General features: G+C 43.5%; 1 protein-coding gene across 11 annotated transcripts in view; it reads right to left on the reverse strand.

Moving 5' to 3' along the window:
* Positions 1-25354, reverse strand: part of WDFY4 (WDFY family member 4) — a 291091-nt gene that overhangs the window by 92301 nt on the left and 173436 nt on the right. For all 11 annotated transcript variants that reach the window (XM_025880584.2, XM_025880579.2, XM_025880582.2 and 8 more), the window contains 4 exons: positions 20162-20239; positions 12672-12878; positions 11205-11256; positions 8299-8465 (listed from right to left, as the gene is read on the reverse strand). In XM_025880584.2, coding sequence (XP_025736369.1) covers positions 8299-8465; positions 11205-11256; positions 12672-12878; positions 20162-20239 — 504 coding nt within the window. The remainder of the gene's footprint in view (positions 1-8298; positions 8466-11204; positions 11257-12671; positions 12879-20161; positions 20240-25354) is intronic.

Here is a 25354-nt window from a genome sequence, read left to right on the forward strand (position 1 = left end):
AAAAATGCACCGATTGCCACAAAAAAAGTTAAGTATAATAAGGAGAGAGACTATATAAATTCCATTTATGTTGGCTACCTGTGAACTCTGGCATCTAGATCACTTTTAAAAGGAGCATTTGGTCATACTAGTAATAAAAAATGTATCATAAAACAATAAGGAGATACTACTTTTATATCAATCCGGCAAATCTGAGAAGAAATAGAATGCGTGGGTCTCTTTACAGCAGCTCATCTTTTCAGGCAGAGACAAGGAGCAGGGATGCCCCCTGCCTGCCCGCAGGTGCCACTTCCACAGGCAAAGCCTGCAAACAGCCAAGCCTCCCAGCCTTTCACGGCTGGCTCAGACGAGAACAAATGGGAAGGACAGAAATTGCCCTGGCATAATGAGAAATGTCCTGAGGACTGTTCAAAGCACAGAGTCTAAGGGAAACCGCATTTACGTAGGATTGCTCATTGGTAACTGACTGAAACTGGGGCACATTTCTAGCCAGCGCAGCTCTGAAAATTGCAAAACCTGGACTTGGGGATCTCGGGCATTTATTCAACGAGAATGAATGAGAATCACCTGGGCAGCTTGTTAAAGTTCACATTCCCAGATGTTCTGGCGCAGCCAGTACAGAGTGGGACCTGGAATCTGCATTTTAATAAGCAGCCTGGGTGGTTCTGATGCAGGTCATCTGAAGACCATACTTTGAGAAACTGACTCCCAGACACCAGCGAGGCTATGAAGGATGAGGTCTCATCTCTTATCAGCACATTGCTCATAACTCTTTCATTCGTTCATGTATTCATTTCCCAGGTCTGCACTGAATGTTCAGTGTGTGTCCCACACACTGGTAGGCTCAGAGGGAGACAAAGTACACCTTGACAATGCTCATGGTCTAACAGGAAAGAGACTATCAACTGTCCCAGCATGGCATGGAGTGGGGGGGATACAAGCACTCAGGACACAGAAGGGGCTGTCTAGCCCAGACAGGGGTGAGAGAGGGAGCAGGGCTGACCTCCTAGAAATGGTCCCAGAGGACATGACCCAAGGCTGGGGTTAGGAGTAAAGGGGACAAAACCAGGGGAGAAGCATTCCAAGACACAAAGTCTTGAACTAGCTGGACATGTTTGGAGATCATAAGTAGTTGTGCACAATTACAGTCAAAAGTCAGGTGTGAGTGTGTGTGTGTGTGTGTGTGTGTGTGTGTGTGTGTGTGTACACATAAGGGCTGGGGAGGGGGCAGTCCAGGGAGGTGCAGGCCCAGCTTGGGAGTGGCCTTGTGCACAAAGTATGCCAGCTAGAGTCACAGAAGGTGTTAAGTAGGGACATATACAGCTCTGCATCTTAGAAAGTCAGTTACAGCCATTCACCTATGGGAAGTTACCACCTAGAAAGGGTAACACACTTCTTCACTTTCTATAAAAGGCCTCATCTCAAAATACCTGGGAAGAGCTTGACACTGCTCTCTGCTGTCCAGAGCAAAAATAACTCCCTTTGCCCTGTTTCCTTGCAAGCAAACTCAAGCTAATATTTTACATTGAGTTTGTATAAAAAATAATTTTAGTTTTTCATGTAATTAAAGAGAATAGCAACAGCAAAAATACCTGCCACTTGAGTTCTGACTCTGGACTGGACTCTGGAAGCCCATTTTGCCAAGTGAAGCCTCAGCTCTAAGAGCACCTTAGGTGGCAGGGTACAAAGGGTCATCCCCAACAGCACAGTGGCTGACTCGGGCCCACAATTAAGATGCATTAAATATACCACTTCTCACGTCAAATGGAGCTATTTGCAGAGAAATGTGTTTGTGGTTCTGGGAATCATTAATCAATGACGCAAAGGTAGCACAGAGTAATTACCATCCCAGGTATTGCTGGGGGCAATCAGAGCTCCCACGCAGCACAAAGGCATGAGTTAAGCTGCTGCCATTTTGGAGCCCCAGGCCTTCCTGCTTCCCCCTGGGGCCTCTGGCAGGGACAGGCCATCCAGAAGCCTGGAAAGAGGTTCCAACCTGGAGAGTCTCCTAGACTGTTCTAGCAAAGCACTTCTGAGGCAGCAGGGGAGGAGAAACCGGGGGGCTCACTGTGGGGTGTTCAGCTTACACGATGGCTTGTCGGCGGCAGGTTTTCTGAGCATGGATGCAAACCCGCCACACAGCCCTGTTGAAGCCACTGAGAAGTTTAGAAAAAGCACAGACCCAAAGGCTCTAATGGAGATGTCTGAATTAGGGGAGTCCCCAGCTTACAACCAATGCTGGCTACAAAATGTGTCCATACAGGCAGAAAGTGCCAGCCTGAGAAAGACAGAGGATACCACCCCCTCACTTTCCAAATATACACACACACCTGCCGTGGGCAAACTTTCTCTACTGTTGCTGGAACATGTTCAGGGGTCAAGGGTCAGTGGAGCAATACCTCTTTCCTCACCATCCAGTTCCTATCCTTGACAATAAGGAAAGTCCACGGGGATGAAAGTCACGGTGGACCAGGGGCGAGGGCATGAGCAGTGCTCGGCACGCTGTGTCCTGGGCAGAGATGCCATGTGTGGTGAGGGGCCTGGAGGCCTGCCCGCCTGGGCCACTGCTAACCAGGAAGTTTACAAAAGAAGCACAACAGGGCCTGCAGCCAGCATCTCTGAGTGCCAATATGGGAGGGCAGTGGGGAGTTTAGTGTAGCTTGCTCAAGACAGTGAGCTGGGAGACAGTGGAAAACCACATGGCTTTCGAGTGACACAGATCTGAGATCAGATCCCAGCAAGTTCAGTTAGCAGGCCCACTAGGCCCGACAGTCACCACCAGGGAAAGGGAAGTGACACAGCCACCCTCCCAGGCGTGACACTAGATGAAGTGCCGTAGGAAAGCCCACAGAGCAACAGCTCCAAACATCCAGCTAGTGACATTTTTGACAATTACAGCGACAAACAAAGAGCAAAGGGAGGCTCTGAGTCCAGTCTGAGCACTTGCCCTGTGCCCAGCTGCCCTCCTGAGCACGAATTGCCGGCATCGGCCTCCCCGGTGCTGCTGGTGGTGGATTTGCCGTGGAAGCCAGCCCCTGCTCAGTCATGCCCCACCTGCTCCCAGAGGGGGTCCCCCACTAGCCAGGTCCCCAGGAACCCAAGAGCAGGCCCAGGTTGTCGCTGCAGTCCATCTGCCCCTCCCTGAGCTCTGCACACCTGGCTGGCTCCCTCTTGACACAGCTGTGCTCTCCAGTTCGGCAGACCCTTCCCGAGCACAAATGTTTCATGTCAGCAAAGGGAAGGACAAGGGTAAGCGCAAGCCTGTCCCTGCCTGTAACGAAACCACAGGAAGCCTCAGCAGTAATGACAGCCATGTGCTGAGGCGGTGCTGGTGGCGGAGGTGGCAGAGTGCTTGGGCATGCACCGGACACCATGCAGAAGGCAGCCTCGGCTACAGGCAGCGGGGAGTGGGTGGGCATGGTCTGTGAGCGCCTGGCTGGTGGAGGTGGGGTGCGGGGGGCACGTCAGGGTGGGTCCATGCCTTCCACAGCCAGCCAGGGCCTGCTCCACGGAGAGCTCCTAGTCTAGCCTGACTCTGCTCTGCTGCCCCAGCATGTCCTTGGGTTCCTGAGGCCGGCTTCCTCGTGCTCCTTCCTGCCTCTCATGCTTCAAATTTAGGGACTTCCTGTTTCACCATATACCAATCCAGGCTCCAAGCCTGGCAACTTCCTTCTTTCTCACAAAATGTTGCATTTTGTGGTGGGTGCAGGAACTCCCACGGGGCCCCATCCCAGCAGGCCAGGTCTCTCATGGGCTCCTCTCTGATTCTCTGCCTCATTCTCCACCATGGCAGCAGGATAACGGCCCCACTCAGGCTCCTTGAGTCTCACATCATGCCCAGACACCCACCCCTGCAGCACCTTGCCTCATAGGAGCACCCCAGGAGTCAGGCCCGGCTGGGGCCAGACTCCCCCACCCCCCACCGATCCCCACCATCAGGATCCTGCCCCTATGCTGCCCTGGCTGCTCTCCTCCCACACCTTCTTCCCCAGGGAGCAAGTGCATCCAGTGGTTTGGTTCTACTGATCCTGGAGAAACTCAGGCTGAATTGGGAAATAACCTCTCCCGTAATTTACCATGAAACCAGAGGCAATAAGAACAACCCAGTGAAGTGAATCAAAACAACCTGTGAGGGTTCTAGAGGGGAGGGGGGTGGGGGGATGGGTTAGCCTGGTGATGGGTATTAAAGAGGGCACATTCTGCGTGGAGCACTGGGTGTTATGCACAAACAATGAATCATGGAACACTACATCAAAAACTAATGATGTAATGTATGGTGATTAACATAACAATAAAAAATTATTAAAAAAAAAACAACAACCTGTGCAAAGAACAAATGTCCAGATAATGGCAAGGAATCACCTTGACCTTACAACTGCTCAGTCTCTGGTTCTAAGGAGCTGACACTCGTCTGGGCCCCTACCCCCAGTCTGTCCCCTCCAGGCAAGCAAGGGATACACCAAGCGCTAAGTGGAAACAGGACTGCTCTCGTTCTCAGCCCCTGCTGGGTTCGGCATGCTCTTGTCTGCACAGCCTAGAGATCCCTGCTACCACAACAAGCCACGTGTGGTGCTTCTGACAGCTTCCTGCTGTGTGACATGGAGACCAAGAAAGACTGAAGTTTAAGTACAAGACAGGGGAGGATGGGAGAACAGTCTCTTCTTGGTCCTGTCCTGCCTCTTGGGGGCTGGCAAAGTCAGTCACCTGTGGGCTTCAGGCTCTTGCCCCCCACCACCTCCAACACGACCCCTGAGGGAAATGCCACTGAGTAGGACAACCAGCAAAAATAAAACTCTCAGAGACCAGGACAGTTACCAAGGTCATCTACCTGCTGCATATACTGGGGCTAAGACTAGCTCTTGGCTGTGATGGTAAACTCCAGGTGTTGCCCTCAGCCCAGCCCAGTTAGGGCTGGAACCACCAGGCTGGCCTTGGGAAGTACATGGGAGCCAGGCCACCCACAGAAGCTCCCCTTGGAAGGTGAGGACATGGATTAGGTAGGCTATGGACCTGGAGTGATATTCCAAAGCGTCCCCCAAGAACCTTGTCCCTGATGTTCCCATCAGACACTAACGTAGGTGCTGCTTGAAAGAACCTGCAGAAGAAATTAAGGTATAGATCAGCCGACTTTAAAATAGAGAGATTGTCTTAGATGACCTGGTGGATCTAATGTACTCCCATGAGCCCTTAGCAGAAGAGGGCAGAAGAGTTGGCTGGTGGGAGAAATGTGATGACAGGGAGGCACAAGGGGGCCGGCAAGGTCTGAAGGGGGAAAGGACTTGACCTACAGTGGCCAGCTTTTGAGGATGGAGGAGGGGGCCACAAGGCAAGGGATGTGGGTGGTCTCTAGAAGCTGAGAACGATCCCTGTCTGACAGGCAGCAAAAGAACGGGGACCTTAGTCCTATGGAAGCATTGGACCGAATTCTGCCAACACCTGCATGAGCTTGAAAATGGATTCATTTCCAGAACCTCTTGAAAGAAATGCAGCTTTGCCAACACCTTGCTTTCATCCCTGTGTGACTCTAAGCACAGGACCAGTGGAGCCTGTTGTGCTGGGCCTTTTGAGATAATAAGTGTATGCTACTAAGTTTCTGGTAGTTTGTTATGGCAGCAACAGAAAATCAATATACCCAGCAAAAGCAAAGCATTGCCATTGATCTGTTCTTATCAAAACGATGAAAATAACCAAAATGGACACATACGATCCAATATTCCCTTACCCTATCAAGAAAGTAGGAGGGGAGAGCTGAATGTGACATCTGCTTAATATGCATCCTTCCTATCATGGTTTCCCACCTTAACACTATAGACTTTTTGGACTGAATACTTATTTTCTGGTGGAGGGCAGGACTGTCCTAAGCTTTGTAGGATGGTTAGCAGCATCCCTGGTCTCTGCCTACCAGAGGTCAATAGCATCCCTCCCCGCCAACTCATGAGCCTGAAAATGTCTCCAGACATTGGCAAATGTCGCCTGGGGGTAAAGCTGTCCCCTGCTGAGAATCACTGTTTTATATAATCTTTTAAGGGCATTAGACAAAGAAAAGTTTTTATAGAAAGAAAACATTAATCTCCTAGCTGTTTTTCAATGATTACACATTTACTAAATAAGCATTTCTAAATGAACACACTATTATACTGATACATCCAAACCATTATCAGTTGTTAGTCCTCAGCAGCTGGGCATTATGAATACCACACAGTATATAAATGTATATGTATATGTATAGATGTTTTGATTTCCATTTTTAAATATTTTACAAACTAGACATACTTTACTTCTATAATCAAAATAAAATGAACATGAATTTAACGGATCTTCATTCATCAGTGTTTACTGAATGTCTACTCCAGGCATGCCTGAGGTTAGGTACCCAGTGGTCCCTCTGCTAAGGAGCACCAGTGCAGGGAGAGAGGCAGACAGGTGAAGTGGGGCAGATTAGTCTGTGTGCCTGGAGCAAGGGCAGGGGGTGATGCAGGGGGCAATGGAGACTGCAGGTACCCCAGGTCCGAGTGGGAAGCGGTTGAGGTCGGCTTCAGAGAGTCAGCAGCCAGGGTGGTGCAGGTAGATGCACCAGCATGAGCGAAGTCATGGTAGCAAGGTGTGATAGGGACTGCAGATGTGCTCTATGCCTGGAAGCTTTGGGTTAAGCAGGTGTAAGAAGGATGACGCTGTTACAAGACTGTGTTGGTTAAACTGTGACTCCAGTCTGAGAGCAGCTAAGAAACTTGAAAAAAGTGCTGCTAACCGTCTGGCAATGCACTTCAATCTGGCCCCTTTCTATCCAACCCCTGCAAGGAGCAAATCCCAGCCTCACACCCCAGGGAGTCTCTGCAAGGAACCTGGCCCTGGAAAGGACATGCTTCATTTCTGCACCTGCTGATGTCCCTCACAGGCTCTCTGAGCTTGGCACCTGCTCCTGGAAATCCAGGCTGCTTACTCAGTGGCCCTTAGGTTGGATCCACTCTCATCCACCAGACTGGTCCTCAGCTCTCACACATTTCTCTCTGTGTAGTTCCTGCATGGCCTCTGGGCCACGCCCTGCCCGCTCCTTTGTTCTGCCAGTGCATCTCCTTCACTTACATCATGAATGGAAGAGTTAGTGGGTGAGACTCGGAGGCCCTTAAACCACCCAACCTTTAGCAAGGGAAGAGAGTTGGTCTTTAGTGGGCTACCTCACATGTGCCCAGCTCTGAGCAAGTCTCTTTGCTTCTATTATCCCATTTTAGCTCTACAAGAATTTTGTGAAATGGTCACTCTATACTCCCTATTAAAATAAGAAAAATTGAGGCTCACAAAAGTTAGATAACATGAAATTTAGTATGTTGCCAAGTTGGGATTTGAGCTCAGGTCTGTTTCACTCTAAGACATAAGCTTTATCTTTCATTCCTTTCTTAGATTTGGGTAAGAGAAATCCTCTGCTGCGTCCATACTTTAGGGATTCCTCCGGCTCTTTTCCAGTCATAGCAGGGGGCCATGCGGTGGGTCCTTCAACCCCGTTCCAGGCATCCTGCATCCAGACTGCAGACTTCCCTGCTAACTGTCCAGCCTGCCCCCTGGCCCGTGCACTCATCTTCTCCAGGTCTACCCTGCTGAGGGCTGACAAGGCCACAAGTATGCCCACCCCTAGGCCTGAGTGAGGGCCCAGGGGAGGCTGGTGTCAGGGTGAGAGTCTAGGCAAAGCCTGGACGTATAAGTTGAGTGTCCAAACACATCCACACCCAATGCAGGATGGATCCCTCAAGGTGGTCAGACTGCAGGCAGGGGCCCAAGGTGCCAAACAACAAGATCAAGAATTTTAAGTCCGAAACTGGTCTTCCAGGTATTATAAAGGTCAGTGTTGGAAGGTAGACCATATTTCATGACAGTGTATTAGCTTCATTTAGATCTCTTTTTTTAAAGACTTTATTTATTTGACAGAGAGGGAACACAAGCAGGGGGAGCAGCAGGCAGAGGGAGAAGCAGACTCCCCGCTGAGCAGGGAGCCCAATGTGGGACTCGATCCCAGGACCCCAGGGTCGTGACCCGAGCTGAAGACAGACGCTTAACCAACTGAGCCACCCAGGTGCCCCTTGATATATATCTTTTTAAAACATCTCGATGCAGGGTTTGTCAGCTTCCATTTGTGCCCTAAAAACTTTTCTTTGTCTAATTGCCCACCAATTTAGAAGCATGCCTGCTCTTTTTGCTCATTTTTTTTTTTTTTTGTGAAGAGAAACATCACCTCCCATGTGAATGAAGAAAGCTTGATCTCATGTCTGATGATCTTTAAAGAAGAATTATGATGTGCTGTATTACCTTTTCATGATCAAGGAGCTCTTGTAAAATAACTTGTCTTTCCCGACACAGTTCCAAGAAATCTTCAGAGTGCAGACTTTCATGTAAGGCAGGGAAGAAGGTGAGCTGGGTGCAGTCCACCGCCAACTCCTCTCTCCCACTCTCGGCTTCCTTTGGTGTCAGCTCATCTGTAGCAGTATAAAGGGACACACGTTTTTGGCACGAGCCACCTGACCTCACGAGGGATGGTGCACAGCATGGGCCTGAGTCACCAAGAGTAACTGCAAGGTTTCAGGGCAGAGGTGAGTGGTGTGGATTTCAGCATGTGCCTCACTGTGTCTGAAAGTGGGAGTCACCTCTCTGACTCTGTGGTGCAGTCAACACACTGTTAGGTTGATTCACTCTGGAAGGTGTGCCCAGGTCCAGCTGCTCAGCAGCTCCAGTGTGACTACGGGGCACTACTTCAAAATTCACCCTTATTAATCAGTAGAGAAATTCCTTCTAGGGTCATTTAGAATCTGTTTCTTTCTGAACTTCACTTTATTCATTTTTTTAAAAGAGTGGGATTTTTTTTCTATTTTTTTCTAATTTATGGATGCACTATTATCTTAGTGTAAAAAACAAAACAAAACAAAACTTGGAAAACCCATGAAATTGTGAGAATAAATTTAAAATATTTGAGAAGTAAAACAAGTATCACTCATGCATCCAGATATAGTACTAATAACAACAGCTCGGATGTAGTAAGTAAGCTCTTTCTCTGTGCTGGATGCTTTTGATGACATTTTTTTCATCTACTCCTATCCGGTTGTGGATTCTATTTCAACCTCCCTTCACAATCAGGGAAAAGTGAAAGAGGCTAATTACTTTGCTCAAAGTCATATGGTCACAAAGAACTAGAGGCCGAATCTGAACTAAGTCTGTTTCTCCTCCCTGTTCACAATTTGAACAAGTTCTTCACTTCTAATATCTTTTCCAAACGTATATGTATATGCATGTGCATGTGTGTGCATGCACACACACACGTGTGATTTTTTGACATGATAGGAATTATGCCGCATCTACAGTTTTTTTCTAGAAATTTTAAGAAGATTTTATTTATTTGACAGAGAGAGAGAGAGAGAGAGAGAGAGAGAGCACAAGCAGGGGGAGGGGCAGAGGGAGAGGGAGAAGCAGACTCCTTGCCGAGCAGGGAGCCCAATGCGGGGCTCAATCCCAGGACCCTGGGATCGTGACCTGAGCCGAAGGCAGACACTTCACTGACTGGGACACCCAGGCACCCCATCTTTTCTAGAATTTTTTAAGACTATATTAGGAACACTTTCTCATTCCATTTAAAGCTCTTTGAACTCACCTAAAACGCCTGTATAACATTCTATCGTGTGGTTCTTTCATAATCACCTAATCCATCTCCAATTTTTTGGCGGCACAGACAGTTTCTATTTCTACCATGAACGCACTGTGCTGTGATCGTGCGTGTGCACACCTAGACTTACTTCCCAAGCATGCACTCCTGGGCACAGACATTTGGGTGCCTGCTGAGCGCAGACCTACACGATTTCTGGATCCTACTCCCCCGCCCTGTCCTCGATGTCTACTCGCCTAAAGGAGGCATATATGACTGCAAAGCTGAGGGGCTACTGGCTATTTTCTTTGTGCTAAGATGCTCACCTCTTTGAGCTCCTCCCCACCTGGGAGTCTCCCAACCGGATGAATGGAAGTGTCTGCTGCTTCCAGCAACAGCCACCACAGGCTTTTCCCCATGCGGGGAGAACACTGTATATATACAGACACCCAGGAAAGCACAGGGGAGAACCATAAGCCTTTTCTTCTTCTTCCCTGGCTGAGCTCCCTACTGGGGCAGGGGTCTGTATATCAGGACAAGGAGATTCAGCAGCCCATGCCCACAGGACACCAGCACATGCTTTCCACCACCACGATCTCTGCAGACTCCCGCTCTGTTCTTGGAGCTGTGGGGCTTGGGGTAAAGAGAAGAGAAGCAAATGGGCATTACGACATTATCCCAAGTCCTATGCCACAGTGGGACCCCCAAATCAACCTGGAATCAGGGCCCAGCACCCTCACATCTGGGCGCTATTACTGCAGACTGGCAAGACAGCACACTCGATGCAAAATCCAGTACTCAGGTGCTAAATGAGACAAGTTAGATCAGCGCTCAGAAGTTGTCATTTGGTTAAGGATACCACACTAGCTACACCTCAGGAGACAATGAAACTCACAGACAGGGAGTGTTTGAAGAGAAAAGGCACGGTCTGGTAGAAACATAAAATCTGGAATAGAGTGCATATGTCTGTGTGTGTCTGCAGGTTGTATTTGTGTGTGTGTGTGTGCGTGTATGTTTGGATGTGTTCATGCCAAATGACCTCAGAAAATAAACCCTGGATTTCCAGCAAGCCAACTCAACCAAATTCCTCCATGAGAATTATACAAATAAAGAGTAAGTGTAAACATCAAAAATGATTCAAAGTATTTTTTTTTTTAGCCTGGGAAATAATAATGACTATTGTAGCTGTCATTTTTATAATCAGAATTCAGTGTAAAAAGTACTAAATATTTCTTTTACCCATTTTTACTTTAAAGCATTTTCCTCCCATGTATTTTGGGTCACATACTGAGCGTGTATTTGTATTACTTGAGGACACTTTTAAGATCTCTCTGATATAGCAAATTGACAAGATAAAATTCTTACTGTTATAGCCTTAACATAAAATTCTTTGCCTAACAGGGAGCCAAGGTCTGGAATAGGTTCCTCCTCATTCTGGAGAGCACAGTAAGGAAAAGAGTCTTAGCATCACCTACTTTAGACTGGCAGCATTTTCTTCTTCAAAATATTAATTTCATATTAAATAAAACCAAGAAGTCGTTTAATTACGAATGAAAAATAGGTAAACTGATAAATGGAATACCTTGCTGTTCAACATCTGTTTCTGAAACATTGCCATTTCTGTCTTGGTTTTCCTGAAATAAAACCAGAGAAAAGAGAAATGAAATCCTGAAGACTACGGCTGTGCCCCCCACCCCATCACACAGACCCATAAACACACACACATGCACGTGACCCCCTGGAATTACTCATATACTAGAGTCTTAGATGCAAGTAGGGAGGGATGCTAAGTCCTAAAGGACCACAAAAAATGCAAGTATTCATGGTCCCGAGTCAAAGGGGAAAAAACCCACAATCTTCCATTAAGTAGGACTTACAGTAATTATCAAAGATGATGCCAAAGTGGGATTCAATAGCATCCTAGATGTCTGTGGTATGGGCCACCCTGGAGAGGGCACCAGGCACAGGATCTGGGGCTGGGCAGCCTGAGAGACTGGAGACCAGGTTTGCTAGCCAGCTTTTGACTTTGTCACTAGCAGAGAGGGCAGGATACTTATTTTTCCTGCCTCCACTTCCTAAGGAATGTATTGAGGGAAAAATACTACATAAAACCAGAGGTTTATTGATAGTACATTAAAAATTCAAGTGTCTACTGAATAAATGAAATATAATTTTTTCATTAAGTTTTATAAAGGATTTAAAGTGGATAAAAGATCCTGAGTTTACAGACTAGAGAATAAACCTGAATGTAGAACGAAATGGCTTGCATTCCAGTGTTTGGAAGGCTGCCTTTTAGAATATCTTGAATCAGAATTGTTCACCGAGGACGTGAAAGAACTATTAACAGATTTTTCCATATCCACTCCTAATCCAACTGGTTTCCCGTTCTTTAAAAGGCAACACTGTCAGTTTGACGACACAGAGTTCAAACTTCATCACAGCAAACTCCCAGGGACTACCTAGATTCCGTTGGTTGGGAATCCAATATGGCCTCAGTGCTGTTTGGATTACACAGGTCACGGGCTCAAGGTTGCAGAAATTGCCAGGTTCAAGATATTTCCACTGTAAAACTCATTACGAGATTTGATTGTACAATAATGCCCATAGCAGTGCTGGTTATGACTGCTCCATGGTAAATGATTTGTACAAACAGACAATGGCCATCACTTGGCTCTTTGCGAACACTGATGTCCAGATTATCCCACTGGACTTTTGTGGATGTCGGTGTGATACTGGGTTAGTGGTGTCAATATGAACCACTCCACTAGTCATTCACTCACTCATTTACTTATTCAATCAGGCTGTAGTTAGAGCATCCTTTCTATGTACCAGGGAGAAAGAGTGTTTCTTTTCTTCTGTTAAATGGCATCAAAAATAAATTACAGCACTCCTACATTTAACTGTGCACATGATCTCTCCTGCCTGCCCATGCCAAAGCATTCCCAAAGCACTCCCGATGAAAGGAACATGAGAAGGAAAAGAAAAGGAGACACTTCCCTACACATTTCCTGCTTGGAAGCATCATTGTTTTGCTGCATCAAACTCTTACCTTGAGCCTCTCTGGACTCAGGGTCTCCAGTGGAGACAAGCGTCTGATGCGTTTCCTCATGCGAGCTGGTCCTTCTCTCCAGTCCAATTCCCACCTGGAGCAAAGTGTGGCTTCTGCCGTTCGGCCCCACAAGCCCAGCTCCCCAAAAAGCTGCTCCTGAATCCTGGCCCAGGCGTTGGCTGCCTTGATGTTGTCACATCTCTGTCTCTGGGAAGCAGAAGTACAGGGTCACTCCTATACACATTTCCTCATGGGCTTGGCCCCAAACCTCTGGGGGGTGAAGAGACCAAGCCCTCTTAATTGTTCGAGAAAAATAACCCCCTCTAGGTGGCCCTGAGCACCCTGAGGGTGTCTAATGTACTCTGGAGCCAGGAACAGGCCAGGAAAAGAGATCAGTTTTTCAGCTTTGACACCATTTAATCCAGGTTGGAGGAGGAGAAAACCATATGCTCTTTGGCCTTCAGAGCAATGTGACTGCTGGGTGCTGTGCAGAGAACAACTGGTCCCAAAGGTCCTGAGACTATTCGTCAGAGTAGACTGGACAGCTATTTTATAAACAGAACACAGAATCTCACCACAGTCCCTACTCTTCAAAATGGACAAGGAATTTTACCACAGACCCTATCCTTCAAAAATGATGCTGAGGATACTCCTGTCAGTGTCTGGACTGGAGGTGTGGGGGATTAGCAGATCTACCAACAATTGGTAGATTTGAACAGTCATTCCTGTCTCTGGACCTCAGATTTTCCAACTGACAAATAAGAGGTTTGGTCTAGATATTGTCTAAGGGTCTTTTAAATCCTAATATCATAGGACTCTAGAATGTTGAAGAATTCTAGAATGTTCATACAAGCCGAAACCTTTGATATTACTGAAAACAATCCCTTACCTATGAAACCTTCATAGTCTGCATATGTGACACTACATTGTCACACCTTCTGCTACAGTGTAACTCAAACCTTCTATAAAATACACCCCTAAACTGCTTTTGTATGCCACACTGAAGTTTTGGACCTCACCTGACAAGAGAACTTTGACACCCGTCAGTTTCAACAGTGGAATCAGCTTTGTCTGCAGGGTGAACTTTTCCAATTATTCAAATACTTAATGGTGTTTGCCCTATATTTTGATTTTAAGTTTTCAGAAAACTGAAAGGTGAAAGCATTAATGACAAGAAGCACCGATCTCATAAACTTAACATAAAGAGAAAAAAAAGTCATTATCATATATTAGGGCTGAGCCCCTCACCTGCTGTATCTCATTTCCTCTACCCAGTGGCACCATGAGTGAAACTTGAAACTTCTAAGAATTTCTATTATCCTCATAAAGAAATCAAGTTTGGGAGAGGAGAAATGATTTCTCCAAAGATCACCAGGTGATAGAGCTGAGATTCAAACCCAGTCCATTTGAATCCAAAACCTCTGCTTACGCCTGCCTGCTAGTTCCTTTCCCGAGGGCCTGAGGTCATTCTATGAACTCATGATTTCTGATGCTACTACTTCAAAGACTGGCATGGCAGACTTAGAGCTAGGCCCTATAAATCTGGGACATTTGGAACAGGTAAATCATTCTTGGAACTAGAAAATTCCCATGAAAAATATAACAGACAGGGTATCTGGATGGCTCAGTCAGTTAAGTGTCTGCCTTCAGCTCAGGTCATGATCTCAGGGTCCTGGGATCGAGTCCTGCGTCAGGCTCCCTGCTCAGTGGGGAGTCTGCTTCTCCCTCTCCCTCTGCTCCTCCCCCTGATTGTGCTCTCTTTCTTTCTCTCTCTCAAATAAATAAATAAAATCTTAAAATATATATATAACAGACAATAAAGTGCTTAGTCCATGGTCTTTGGCGTCAGATGAACCTGGGTTGTCATGATGTTTATGCTGTTCCCTAGTAGTCTAGGAAGCTGAAGCCCCCCTCATCAAATGCAGTTAATAATATTATAATAATAATAAAACCATGGGTTTATGTAGGGCTTAAATGAGACAATATTTTCAAGAGTTTTATATGGTGACTTGCCTCATAAACAGTATTATTACTGTGAATAAAGCAAATCCTATTTCAAAGCAAGATCACTTTGTTTCTCCACAGTTCTTAAATTCATATCCAAAACAGTTACAGCATTTTACATAATACTCTGACTGGTTAATAAGGAACTCCAGAAAAATAATGTCTGTCCAAAGCCTTTTATAGGGATTAGGTTATACGAAATGAATACTCATTTGGGGAAAATATTTCAGCTCCCTGAAGACTGCTGCTGGGTTTGGAATAACCTATAGAGCTTCATAGAGGATGAACAATGGCAAGCAATGTTCACCCTGGCCTTGAAATTCGTCTTTTAAGAGTATCCTCTTCACCCCAAAAGATCTACCTATACAGCCTGGGGGTTCATGGCTGCCTGAGTCTTCATCACAGGGCAAATAAGTTGTCTGGAATACCTGTGGCCAGACAGATATGTGTCAGTGGTGAGACCCCTCAGAGATGAGTGATTGTTTAGTCCATGATAGAAATCTACAAGTAGTCCCAGGACAGAGGACATGAGATGTCCAAAGAGCAAAAGCCCTGAGTTCCCACACCTGAAAGGTGCTCTATGATGCCCATGGTTCTGCACCAGGTAAGGTCCTCTTTCAGTTTAAAGCTTGAGCTAAATGCCACACCCAGAGACTCAGAGGCAGGGTTTCTGGTATGTTAGAGGTAGCTATGATTTGGGGCTGAATGGAAACTTTTGGGTAGCATCGATGAGCTTTTCCTCTGGGCAACCAGCCCTTCCCTTCTTTTGGTCCCCAAGCCCTGGCTTCAGTTTTGAAGGGCATCTAAGTCTGGCTAATCCAAGGGGTGGAGGATGATTATAGGATGGGCTAATGCGCACCATTCCCCGGGACTCAGAATGGGGCTCTCTGCAGTCCATCTGGAGCAGACGGTGCAGAGAGGTGGATGTATGGGTACACGGTCTGACGACCTGCCCCGAGCCAGGGTGCCTTTATGTGCATCAGCGGTGCCCCCTAAGGCAGAGACAGCCCACAAGCATGAGTTCAGCAAGAAGACACGGCCTTTGTTTGTACCAGTAGGTGGTTCCCAGGCTTTACATGAACGCTGCCTACTTCTAGGATGCACAGACTGAGGAGCAGAGTGTGAGTTCACCTCAGCTCACATGCTCCTCATCCATGTTCATGGGCGCCTTGATGTTGTAGGAATCTCATACATAGGTGTGTGGGTGTGTTGATGTGAATGTGGGGGGAGGTGTGGGAGTGTGTGAAATAAAGGAAGAGGGAGAGAGAGGAAGCTGACTGCTTAGAACAGAGCTTGAGTACCTGGATCCAGCTCTTCTTGAAGACTGCTTCCCCTAGATTTTTTAGTACGACATAACAGTTCATTTACTACCTAAGCCAGTTTGAGCTGAGTTCCTGATATTTGCATTTGAAAGAGCTATGACACTGCTGCTATGAACATTGTTGTGCAGGTGCCCCTTCAGATCCCTACGTTTGTATCTTTGGGGTAAACACCCAGTAGTGCAATTGCTGGGTCGTAGGGTAGTTCTATTTTTAACTTCTTGAGGAACCTCCACACCGTTTTCCAGAGTGACTGCACCAGCTTGCCTTCCCACCAACAGTGTAGGAGGGTTCCCCTTTCTCTGCATCCTCGCCAACATTTGTTGTTTCCTGACTTGTTAATTTTAGCCATTCTGACTGGTGTGAGGTAGTATCTCATTGGTTTTGATTTGTATTTCCCTGATGCCAAGGGATGTTGAGCATTTTTTCAATAGTCAAACTTTGGAAAGAGCCAAGATGTCCATCGACAGATGAATGGATAAAGAAGATGTGATATGTCTGTGTGTGTGTGTGTGTGTGTGTGTGTGTGTATACACACACACATATATACATACAATGGAATATTACTCAGCCATCAGAAAGGATGAAATCGTACCATTTACATCCATGTGGATGGAACTGGAGGGTATTATGCTGGATGAAACAAATCAATCAGAGAAAGATAATTATCATATAGTTTCACTCATGTGAACTGTAAGAAACAGTGCAGAGGATCATAGGGGAAGGGAGGAAAAATTGAATGGGAAGAAATCAGAAAGGGAGACAAACCATGAGAGACTCTTACCTACAGTAAACAAACTGAGGGTTGCTGGAGGGGAGGGGGGTGATGGGATGGGGTAACTTGGTGTTGGGCATTAAGGAGGGCACGTGGTGTAATGACACTGGGTTGTTATACGCAACTGATGAATTACTGAACTCTCCATCTGAAACTAATGAACTATATGTTGGTTAATTGAATTTAAATTAAAAAAAAGAAAGAGCTGTGACAAACACTTGATGGATATACAGAAACTGAGCAAGAAATGGCAACAGCCTGTTGGCCCCTAGAGAACCTAAGAGCGCGACAGATACTCTCACATACTAAAAGAAAGGTTACTTCTGGGATGGAAGACTTCTCGCAAAGAGCTTTAACCAGGAAAGCCTGGAATGTCTTAAAAACATCACAGAAAGAATGAAGCATTTCTGCACATTATGGTAAGGACTCCCCATAAGAACAGGACAGTCTGGGCATACAACAGAGCAGAACCAGAGCAGCTGGACCATAGGGAAGAGAACAAATATAATGTGGAAAAGGCAAAGGGGAATCTGGGCAGGGCCAGAGGAGAGGAAACAGTTTTTGCCAGTACTTCTGGAGTGACAAGAAACTGGGGAGACTGAATATTAGAATTGCCTGATTTACTGGTAATATAATGATGGGATATAATGATGCTTGGATTTACTTCCAGGGCATTGGGTAATGTGACCTTGTCATGCTGTGGGCTCCTGCCATCTGCAGAGACCTCTCAGTTGTGAGTAAAATGCCAAGGCAGAGAAATCTTACACCACCTATTACTGTGAGCCCTGTGGGGCCAGAATCCCTGAGTCTCACCAGCACCACCCTCCTGGGGAGACCTCATTGAGTACACTTGGGAGAAGCTGTCCTTGAAGAACATGGCAGGTTTCACAAGTCTGATCTCTTTACAGAATCTGGACAAGGCTTTTTGGGAAGTGGCGTGGGGCCTTCCCTGGGAAAATGTATTGCCCCTTATAAAAGCAGGGAGGATTCTCCAGACCCCATTATCTCTGGCAGAGGTGATTACCTCTGCATTCCTTTAAATGTTGAAACAATCTGTCTTAAATATTTAAACACTTGGAAAGTATCCTTATGGATTATCCTCAAAATGCTGATTTTCTCAAAAATACCTCAAACAGTAAAACTCGACACAGCTTTATCAGGTACTCTCTGAACCCCATTCAGGCCCGCTGCTGAAAATGAGCCAGGCCAATGTTCTAGAAGGCTGGATACTTTCCTTCTGGGCTCAGAGCCTCTGCTGAGGTTCTGTTCTTACCCACATGAACTTTCAATCTCAAAAACTCCAGCAGAAACTTAACAAAGTACCACACAGCGCATCTCTCCTAGCCATAAGCAAATCACCCAGGCTCTTCCAACCATAAGAAGAGAGATGCTCACACTCTTGACTGGATGCTGATTTGGACGTTTAAACAAACAACATCCTCTGTCTTGAAATGGAACAAGTGTGACAAGGATGTCCATAAATAAAGAATGCAATCCTAAACAATTCATCTTATATTTCCCCCCAAAACAATTGAATTTATTAGCCATGTTGCTTGCCCTGAAAGAAGTCAGTGAATACAAATGGCGGGACACTGGATATGCAAGGGTCTGCCCGAGGGGCACAGATAACATGCAAATAAGCCAGCAGGGCACCCATCCCACTGTGCAGTGCAGTCAGCAATGTTGGGGTTGGGGAGATGCCCCGGATGAGGCCCTTCTCCAGAATGAGGGTCTGTTTAAGACCAGCCTGTGCTGCCAGAGAAATCAGAATGCCTCGTGATCGCTTTGACAATAGCATGTCCTGTAGTCCCCCAGACTCCTCTTCCAACCCCATCAAGTCTGATAAACTGCCCCCCTCCTTACAGAATAGCCACAGAGACTGTGTTGCTAACCTGTATGTTTCTGGGGCCCAGGCGGCCCATCTCATGAATCCCTAGTCCCAGGGCCATGTGGGGGCTCCTAAATGAGCTTATAGAGAGAGAATTAGACCAGGTAACTTGGCTTAAGTTGATCAGAGCCTATTTTGTTTCCCTGACATTTGGGCACCAATGTTTCACCCTTCCTTGGCCCCTCACTCCAGGCATAGCCCATGGTCCCTTACACCCTACTGCTCTTCTCTTTAGAGTAGAACATCCTAGTATTGACTTCATCACCTTGCTTGTGGTTATTTCTCTACTCCCGGTCCCTCTACTGAGTTTTAAGAATCTTTCGGGCACAGCAGTGGCATTATAATCTCTGCTTTTCCTATACCTAGCATAGTCTTTGGAACAGAGAAATCATAAAGAAAATAATATATTTAGTCAGGTTTTAATACTATATGTTGTGCTCTATTATTAGCAACCATTTTTAAACAACATTTTGTTAACAACAACATTGACTAAAGATGAATTTCTTGGCCATTCCATAACCACACATGAATTCCCTTCCAGCTACTTTTGGGTGCTCTACACTTGTTCTTTAATCTTCACAGTTAGGCAGTATGATCCCATCTTGGAGATGGGGACCCTGAGGTTCAGACTGCACACATGGGAAGAGGCAGACCTGAGACTCAACCAGAGATCTCATTGGCATGACAGACAATGCTCTTTATTCTGACTGTCCAGAAATCACACCTAGAGAGGTGTTTTAACTATTTAAATCTGCCCTGATGAGTGGTGACCCCTTGCATTTCAGAGAAAATGCAAAAGCCCTAAGGTGGCAGCAAGCCCTGTGTGCTCTGGTCATGCCTCATCTTCACCCTTGTTCGTCCCCAGCTCAGGTCACCCAGTCACTTCTTCTTCCAGTTAACTGGCCACATCCAGCTCTTTCCGGATCAGGACCTTCCCACATGTCCTCCCTTAGCCAAAAATACATCCTCAAAATACTTCAGCCCATCTTCCTCCTCCTTCAGATCTCAACTTAATGGTCACTTTCTTGGAGGGGGCCTCTGATCTGCCCAAGTTAAATTCTCCCCACATCATAATCTCTCATTGTACCTTTATTTGCCATGTCTCTTGCTTATCATAAGTAATAATGATCTATTTATTTGTGCAGCTATTTTATATCCCTCCATAGAGGTAGAGTGAAGCTACCAGACAGTGAGGCCCATGTCTGTTCTCTGTACAATTGTGCCCCTAGCTCACAGCACAGGGTCTGAGGCACCCTGGGCTCTTGACACCTATTTACTAGTGGATGAATTAGTAGATGAGAGGACAAACATGCTACCTGTCTCCTCAGCTGCTCACAGCATGGGTCCAAATCCACTGCACAAGTCATGCAAGGAGAACTGAATCACTGCTGAGCAATTATTGACTTAGCCAACTAGAATTTAAACCAAAGGCCTTTCTGATTCTTTATTTCAGATTCAAGATAGATTCCAGTCTTCTGTGCAGAGAAAAGAGCTTGTTTATTACCTGCACATGATCTTTGTATAAAGATGCATATAGTTCCTGCCCTCTTCTTCTGTAGTTCTCAATACATGACACAAAATCCTGCAAAAGAGAGGAAACAAGTCACAGCTTAATGACAGTTGTGATTTTAGATGAGAACTTCTCTACTCTGACCAATTATTAGGGGAAATAACAGTTACAAGTTTTGTTGGTCAAATCAATCACAACCTCATAAATACAGACTTCACCTATGCTGATACCACACACACACACACACACACACACACACATCTACAGGTTACTTCCACTTCCAGCTATGATGACCTAGCTTATAACAGGTCAATCTTCCTCCCAAGAATAACTAGAAAAGTCATATTCGAATAATCTGCTTTAAGATAGCAGAGAGCTACCAAGAGAGCCAAGACTTCAGGAGTCAAGATCTTGGAGATAAGGAAAATTCACTGAGATGTGCCCAATGACCAATATCTACGATTTTTTTGCCCCTGAGATATTTGCAATTTTGCAAATAACACAAAAAGTTGAGAAGTCAAGCAGAAAGTGATGGCTAAAAAGCAGAGAAGCTTAACAGGCTTTTGATCCTTTCAGGTGGCTAAGAAGACAAGAATTAGAATTCAGGCTCACCAAGACATGTAGGCCATAAGGGACCAAGAGTCCAGAAATAGGAGAATAAAGACAAGTAGGCCCAGCTTTCTGCATTGATGTTCTGTAAGCAGCTGCTGACTCATAAGCAGTGTGATTTGTAGAAACCAACAGGAGATGGGTTTTAAAGTGGGATTTCTGGGGAGCTGCACCATAGGAATAAAGGCAAATTGGAAATAGATCAGGTCTTAGGAAGCTGAAATCCAACTTCCAATGAGCTCAGCTTCTGAGTACACTATGGTGATCTGCCCCCACTCCAAATACATGCCTTCTCCTTTCTGGAGAAAGATCAAATGGAGAATTTTCATACGAAACGTTCAGTGGTCAAGCAGAAATTACCAAAAGGGCCCATAAAAAGGGCCAAGAGAAAAGCAGATAACAAAAAATACCCACATGTATCCAGGTATTAGAGTTATCACACATGGACCTTAAAATAATACAAGTAATATGGTCCAAAAAAAATGCAATATGAGACTTTTTCAAGAGATATGGAATCTATGAAAAATAACCAGATAAAAATTCTAAATCTGTGAAATGAACTAATTGAAATCAGAAACTCCATAGGTAAGTTCAACAGCAGAGTGGATACACCTGAACAGAGGGTAAGTGAACTTGAAGAAATATTCTTGCTAAATATGATGAGATAAAAATATGGAAAATATTTAAAAATATGGAAAATATTTAAGAGATAAATACAGTTAGATACATATATAATAGACAAAGCATCTAGCATATGTGGATTGGTGTCTCAAAAGGAGAGGAGATAAAATGGATCAGAAGTAATATCTGAAAAGTTAATGAGAATCTTCCCAAATAGATGAAAGGCATTGATCCAGATTTGAGAAATTCTATAATCCTGAAATAAGAAATATATAAGAAAACCACACATAAACCCATCACAATGAAACTGCAAAAAAAAGACAAAAAATATTCAAAAAGACAGAAAAAACATTATATTATTTCTTTAAGAAGCAACAGTAAGAATTAGAGGCATTGAAACAATGAAACATTTTCAATTCCTGAAAAAAAAAAACCCTGATAAACTCAATTTCTACCCAGTGAAAATATGTTTCAAAAATAAAGACAAACTAAAACATTTTCAGGTGACACTGAATGTGTCACCAGTGGAACTCTACCAAGTGAAATACTGAAGGAGCTTTTTAGGTAGAATAAAAATAATTCCATATTGAAGTCTGAATCTTTGCAATGAATGAAAGACTATGGAAATGGTAAGTATATTAATATATCTAAATAAATATTGGCTGTTGGAAAATACTATAGGAATAATAATGGGATTTGAAAACGGGATTTGAAAAATGAAGAATTAAAATATATGAAAAAGTAACAGAAGATGGGCAGAGTACATGAAATAGTGCTCTAAGTTTCTTCAATTAAGAATGAAGGGGGGGAAATTGGAGGGGGAGACGAACCAGGAGAGACTATGGACTCTGAGAAACAAACTGAGGGTTCTAAAAGGGAGGGGGTTTGGGGGAATGGGTTAGCCTGGTGATGGGTATTAAAGACGGCACGTTCTGCATGGAGCACTGGGTGTTATATGCAAACAACGAATCATGGAACACTACATCAAAAACTAATGATGTAATGTATGGTGATTAACATAACATAATAACAAAAAAAATAAAAAATAAAAATAATCTCTAAAGGCTGATACAAAAAAAAAAGAATTTGGAAAAAGGGTCTAATTTACATTAGACTCTAATAAAGCAAATGTGCATGCTGCTATAATTTCTAGGGTAACAACTAAAAACAAAATAAAAGAATATGTGACTTTCAGCTAATAGAAGGGAAGGACAATAACTTAAAGTAGTTGATAATATGTTGAAAGAGAAAAAAAGGAATAACTAACAGATATAAAAACAAAAAATTTTAAATAAGATAGACTTAAACTAAAATTGTCATTAGTTACATTAAATGTAAATAGACTAAATGCTCCAAATAAAAGGTGAACAGAGTCACATTGTATCAAAAAGTAAAACCTAAGTAAATGCTACTTACAAGAGATATTCCTTGAAAATAAGGACACAAAGGGTTGAAAGTGAAAAGATGGTAAAAAAAATAAACTGGAGAAACACTAACCAAAAGAAATCTGGTAAAGCTATATAAATGTCACTTGAAGTAGTCTTTTTTTTTATTCTTTTTTTTTATCCCCCCACCTCCCTCCCCTCTAGAACCCTCAGTTTGTTTCTCAGAGTCCTTAGTCTCTCATGGTTTGTCTCCCCCTCTGATTCCTCCCCTTCATTTTTCCCTTCCTGCTATCTTCTTTTTGATGGCTGAGTAAAATCCCATTGTGTGTGTGTGTGTGTGTGTGTGTGTGTGTGTGTATATATATATATATATATATATATATATATGCCATACCCCATACCCCATCTTCTTTATCCATTCATCTGTTGATGAATGCTTGAGCTGCCACTTGAAGTAGTCTTTAAAGCAAGAATTGTTACTAGGCACAAAGACGGATGTTTCATAACAATAAAGAATAAATACACTATGAAAGTATAAGTTCTAAATGTGAAACGTCTAATAACATAGCTTCAAAATATGTAATATATAGAACAACAGAACTAAAAGGAGAAATGAACAAGTCTACAATCATACAGGAAGATGTTAACTCATCTCTCAGTAACTAATAGAATAAGTTGACAAGAAAAACAGAGATATAGAATATTTAAAGAATATAATAAGCAAACCTGATTTAATCAATTGTTTTAAAAAATGCAGAAGATCAAATAATACAGAATATACAAATGGAATCACTACTGAAACCTGCCATAGGTTGGATCATAAAGCAAATGTAAAACAATTTCAAATGACTGAAATTACACAGAATATACTTTTAAAAATTTTTATTTATTTATTTATTTAGGTAGTTAGTTAGTTAGTCACCATATAGTGCATCATTAGTTTTTGATGCAGTGTTCCATGATTCATTGTTTGTGTATAACACCCAATGCTCCTGAACATAGTGGGATTAAGCCACAAGCAAATATATTTTTAATTCCCCCAAAATTTAAAAATTAAGCAATAATATTTTAAATAACCCATAGGTCAAAGAAGAAATCAAAATGGAAGTTAGAAAATACTTTAGCCTAAATTAAAATGAAAATATGACATAATGAAGCATGTATGATAGAGCTAAAACTTTTTTGTGGGAATATATGTGATCATCTATGGTATTATTAGAAAAAATAAGCATGTAAATTAACCATATATATCAAGAAATTTGAAAAAAAATTTAAACCCAACGAAAATACATTTAAAATCTCCCCAGAAAGTCTGATTAAAAAAAAGGAAACAGGCAAAAATTGCCAGGAGCAGGAATGAGAAAATGAGACATCATTCTAGATTCTACAAACATTTAAAGAATCATTATGAATAATTTTATGCTAATACATTTGAAATTTGGATGAACTAGACACACTTCCAGGAAAATATAACTTACCAAAATTGATACAAAAAAGAAATAGAAAGTCTGAATTGTGCAATATCTATGATAGAAATTAAATCTATAAATAAAACTCTTCCCACAAAGAAAATTTCAGGCCTGAGCATAAATAGTAGTTAGAGGATGGGAGAGAAAATTTAAGAAAAAATTTCAATTGAAATCAGCAATATACAAAAGCATAATGTACCCCCACAAAATTAATACCAATCCTTCTTAAATTAAAAAAAAAAAGAAAAATAGAAGAGGGAACACTTCCAAACTCATTTTATGAGCGTGGCATCATCTTGATACCAAAGCCAGGCAGACATCAGAAAAAAAGAACACCATAGGCCAATATTCCTGATGAACATAGATGCAAAAATCCTCAACAAAATACTAGCAGACAGAATTCAATAGCATATTACAAGAATAATACACCATGACCAAGAGGGATTTTTCTCTAGGATGCAAGGATGATTCAACATCTGGGAATCAACCAATGAAATACACCATATTAACAGAATGAAAAACACACACACACACACACAAACACACATAACCACCTTAAAAGACACAGAGAAAGCATCTGACAAAGTTCAACATTTACTCATGATAAAAACTCTCAACAAAAGAAGTATAGAAGGAATTTACCTCAACACAATAAAGGCCATATATGAAAAACCCACAACTAACATCATAATCAATGAGGAAAACTGAAAGCTTTCCCTCTAAGATCCAGCAGAAAGCAAGGATGTCTACTCTCACCACTTCTATTCAACGTAGTACTGGAAGTCCTACCCAGAGTAATTAAATAAGAAAAAGAACTAAAAGACATCCAAATCAGAAAGGAAGAAGTAAAATTATCTCTGTCTGCAGATGATATAATCATACATGTAGAAAACCCTACAGACTCAACCAAAAAAACAAAAACAAAACAACATGTTAGAACTAATAAATGTGGTACACACACACACACACACACACACACACACACACACACACACAATGGAATATTATGCAGCCATCAAAAATGAAATCTTGACATTTACAATGACGTGGATGGAACTAGAGGGTATTATGCTAAGTGAAATAAGTCAATTAGAGAAAGATAA

The sequence above is a fragment of the Callorhinus ursinus genome, unplaced genomic scaffold (genome assembly GCF_003265705.2).
Source record: "Callorhinus ursinus isolate GAN/ISIS: 27379988/994484 unplaced genomic scaffold, GSC_fseal_2.0 scaffold20, whole genome shotgun sequence".
NCBI classification, from domain to species: Eukaryota; Metazoa; Chordata; class Mammalia; order Carnivora; family Otariidae; genus Callorhinus; species Callorhinus ursinus.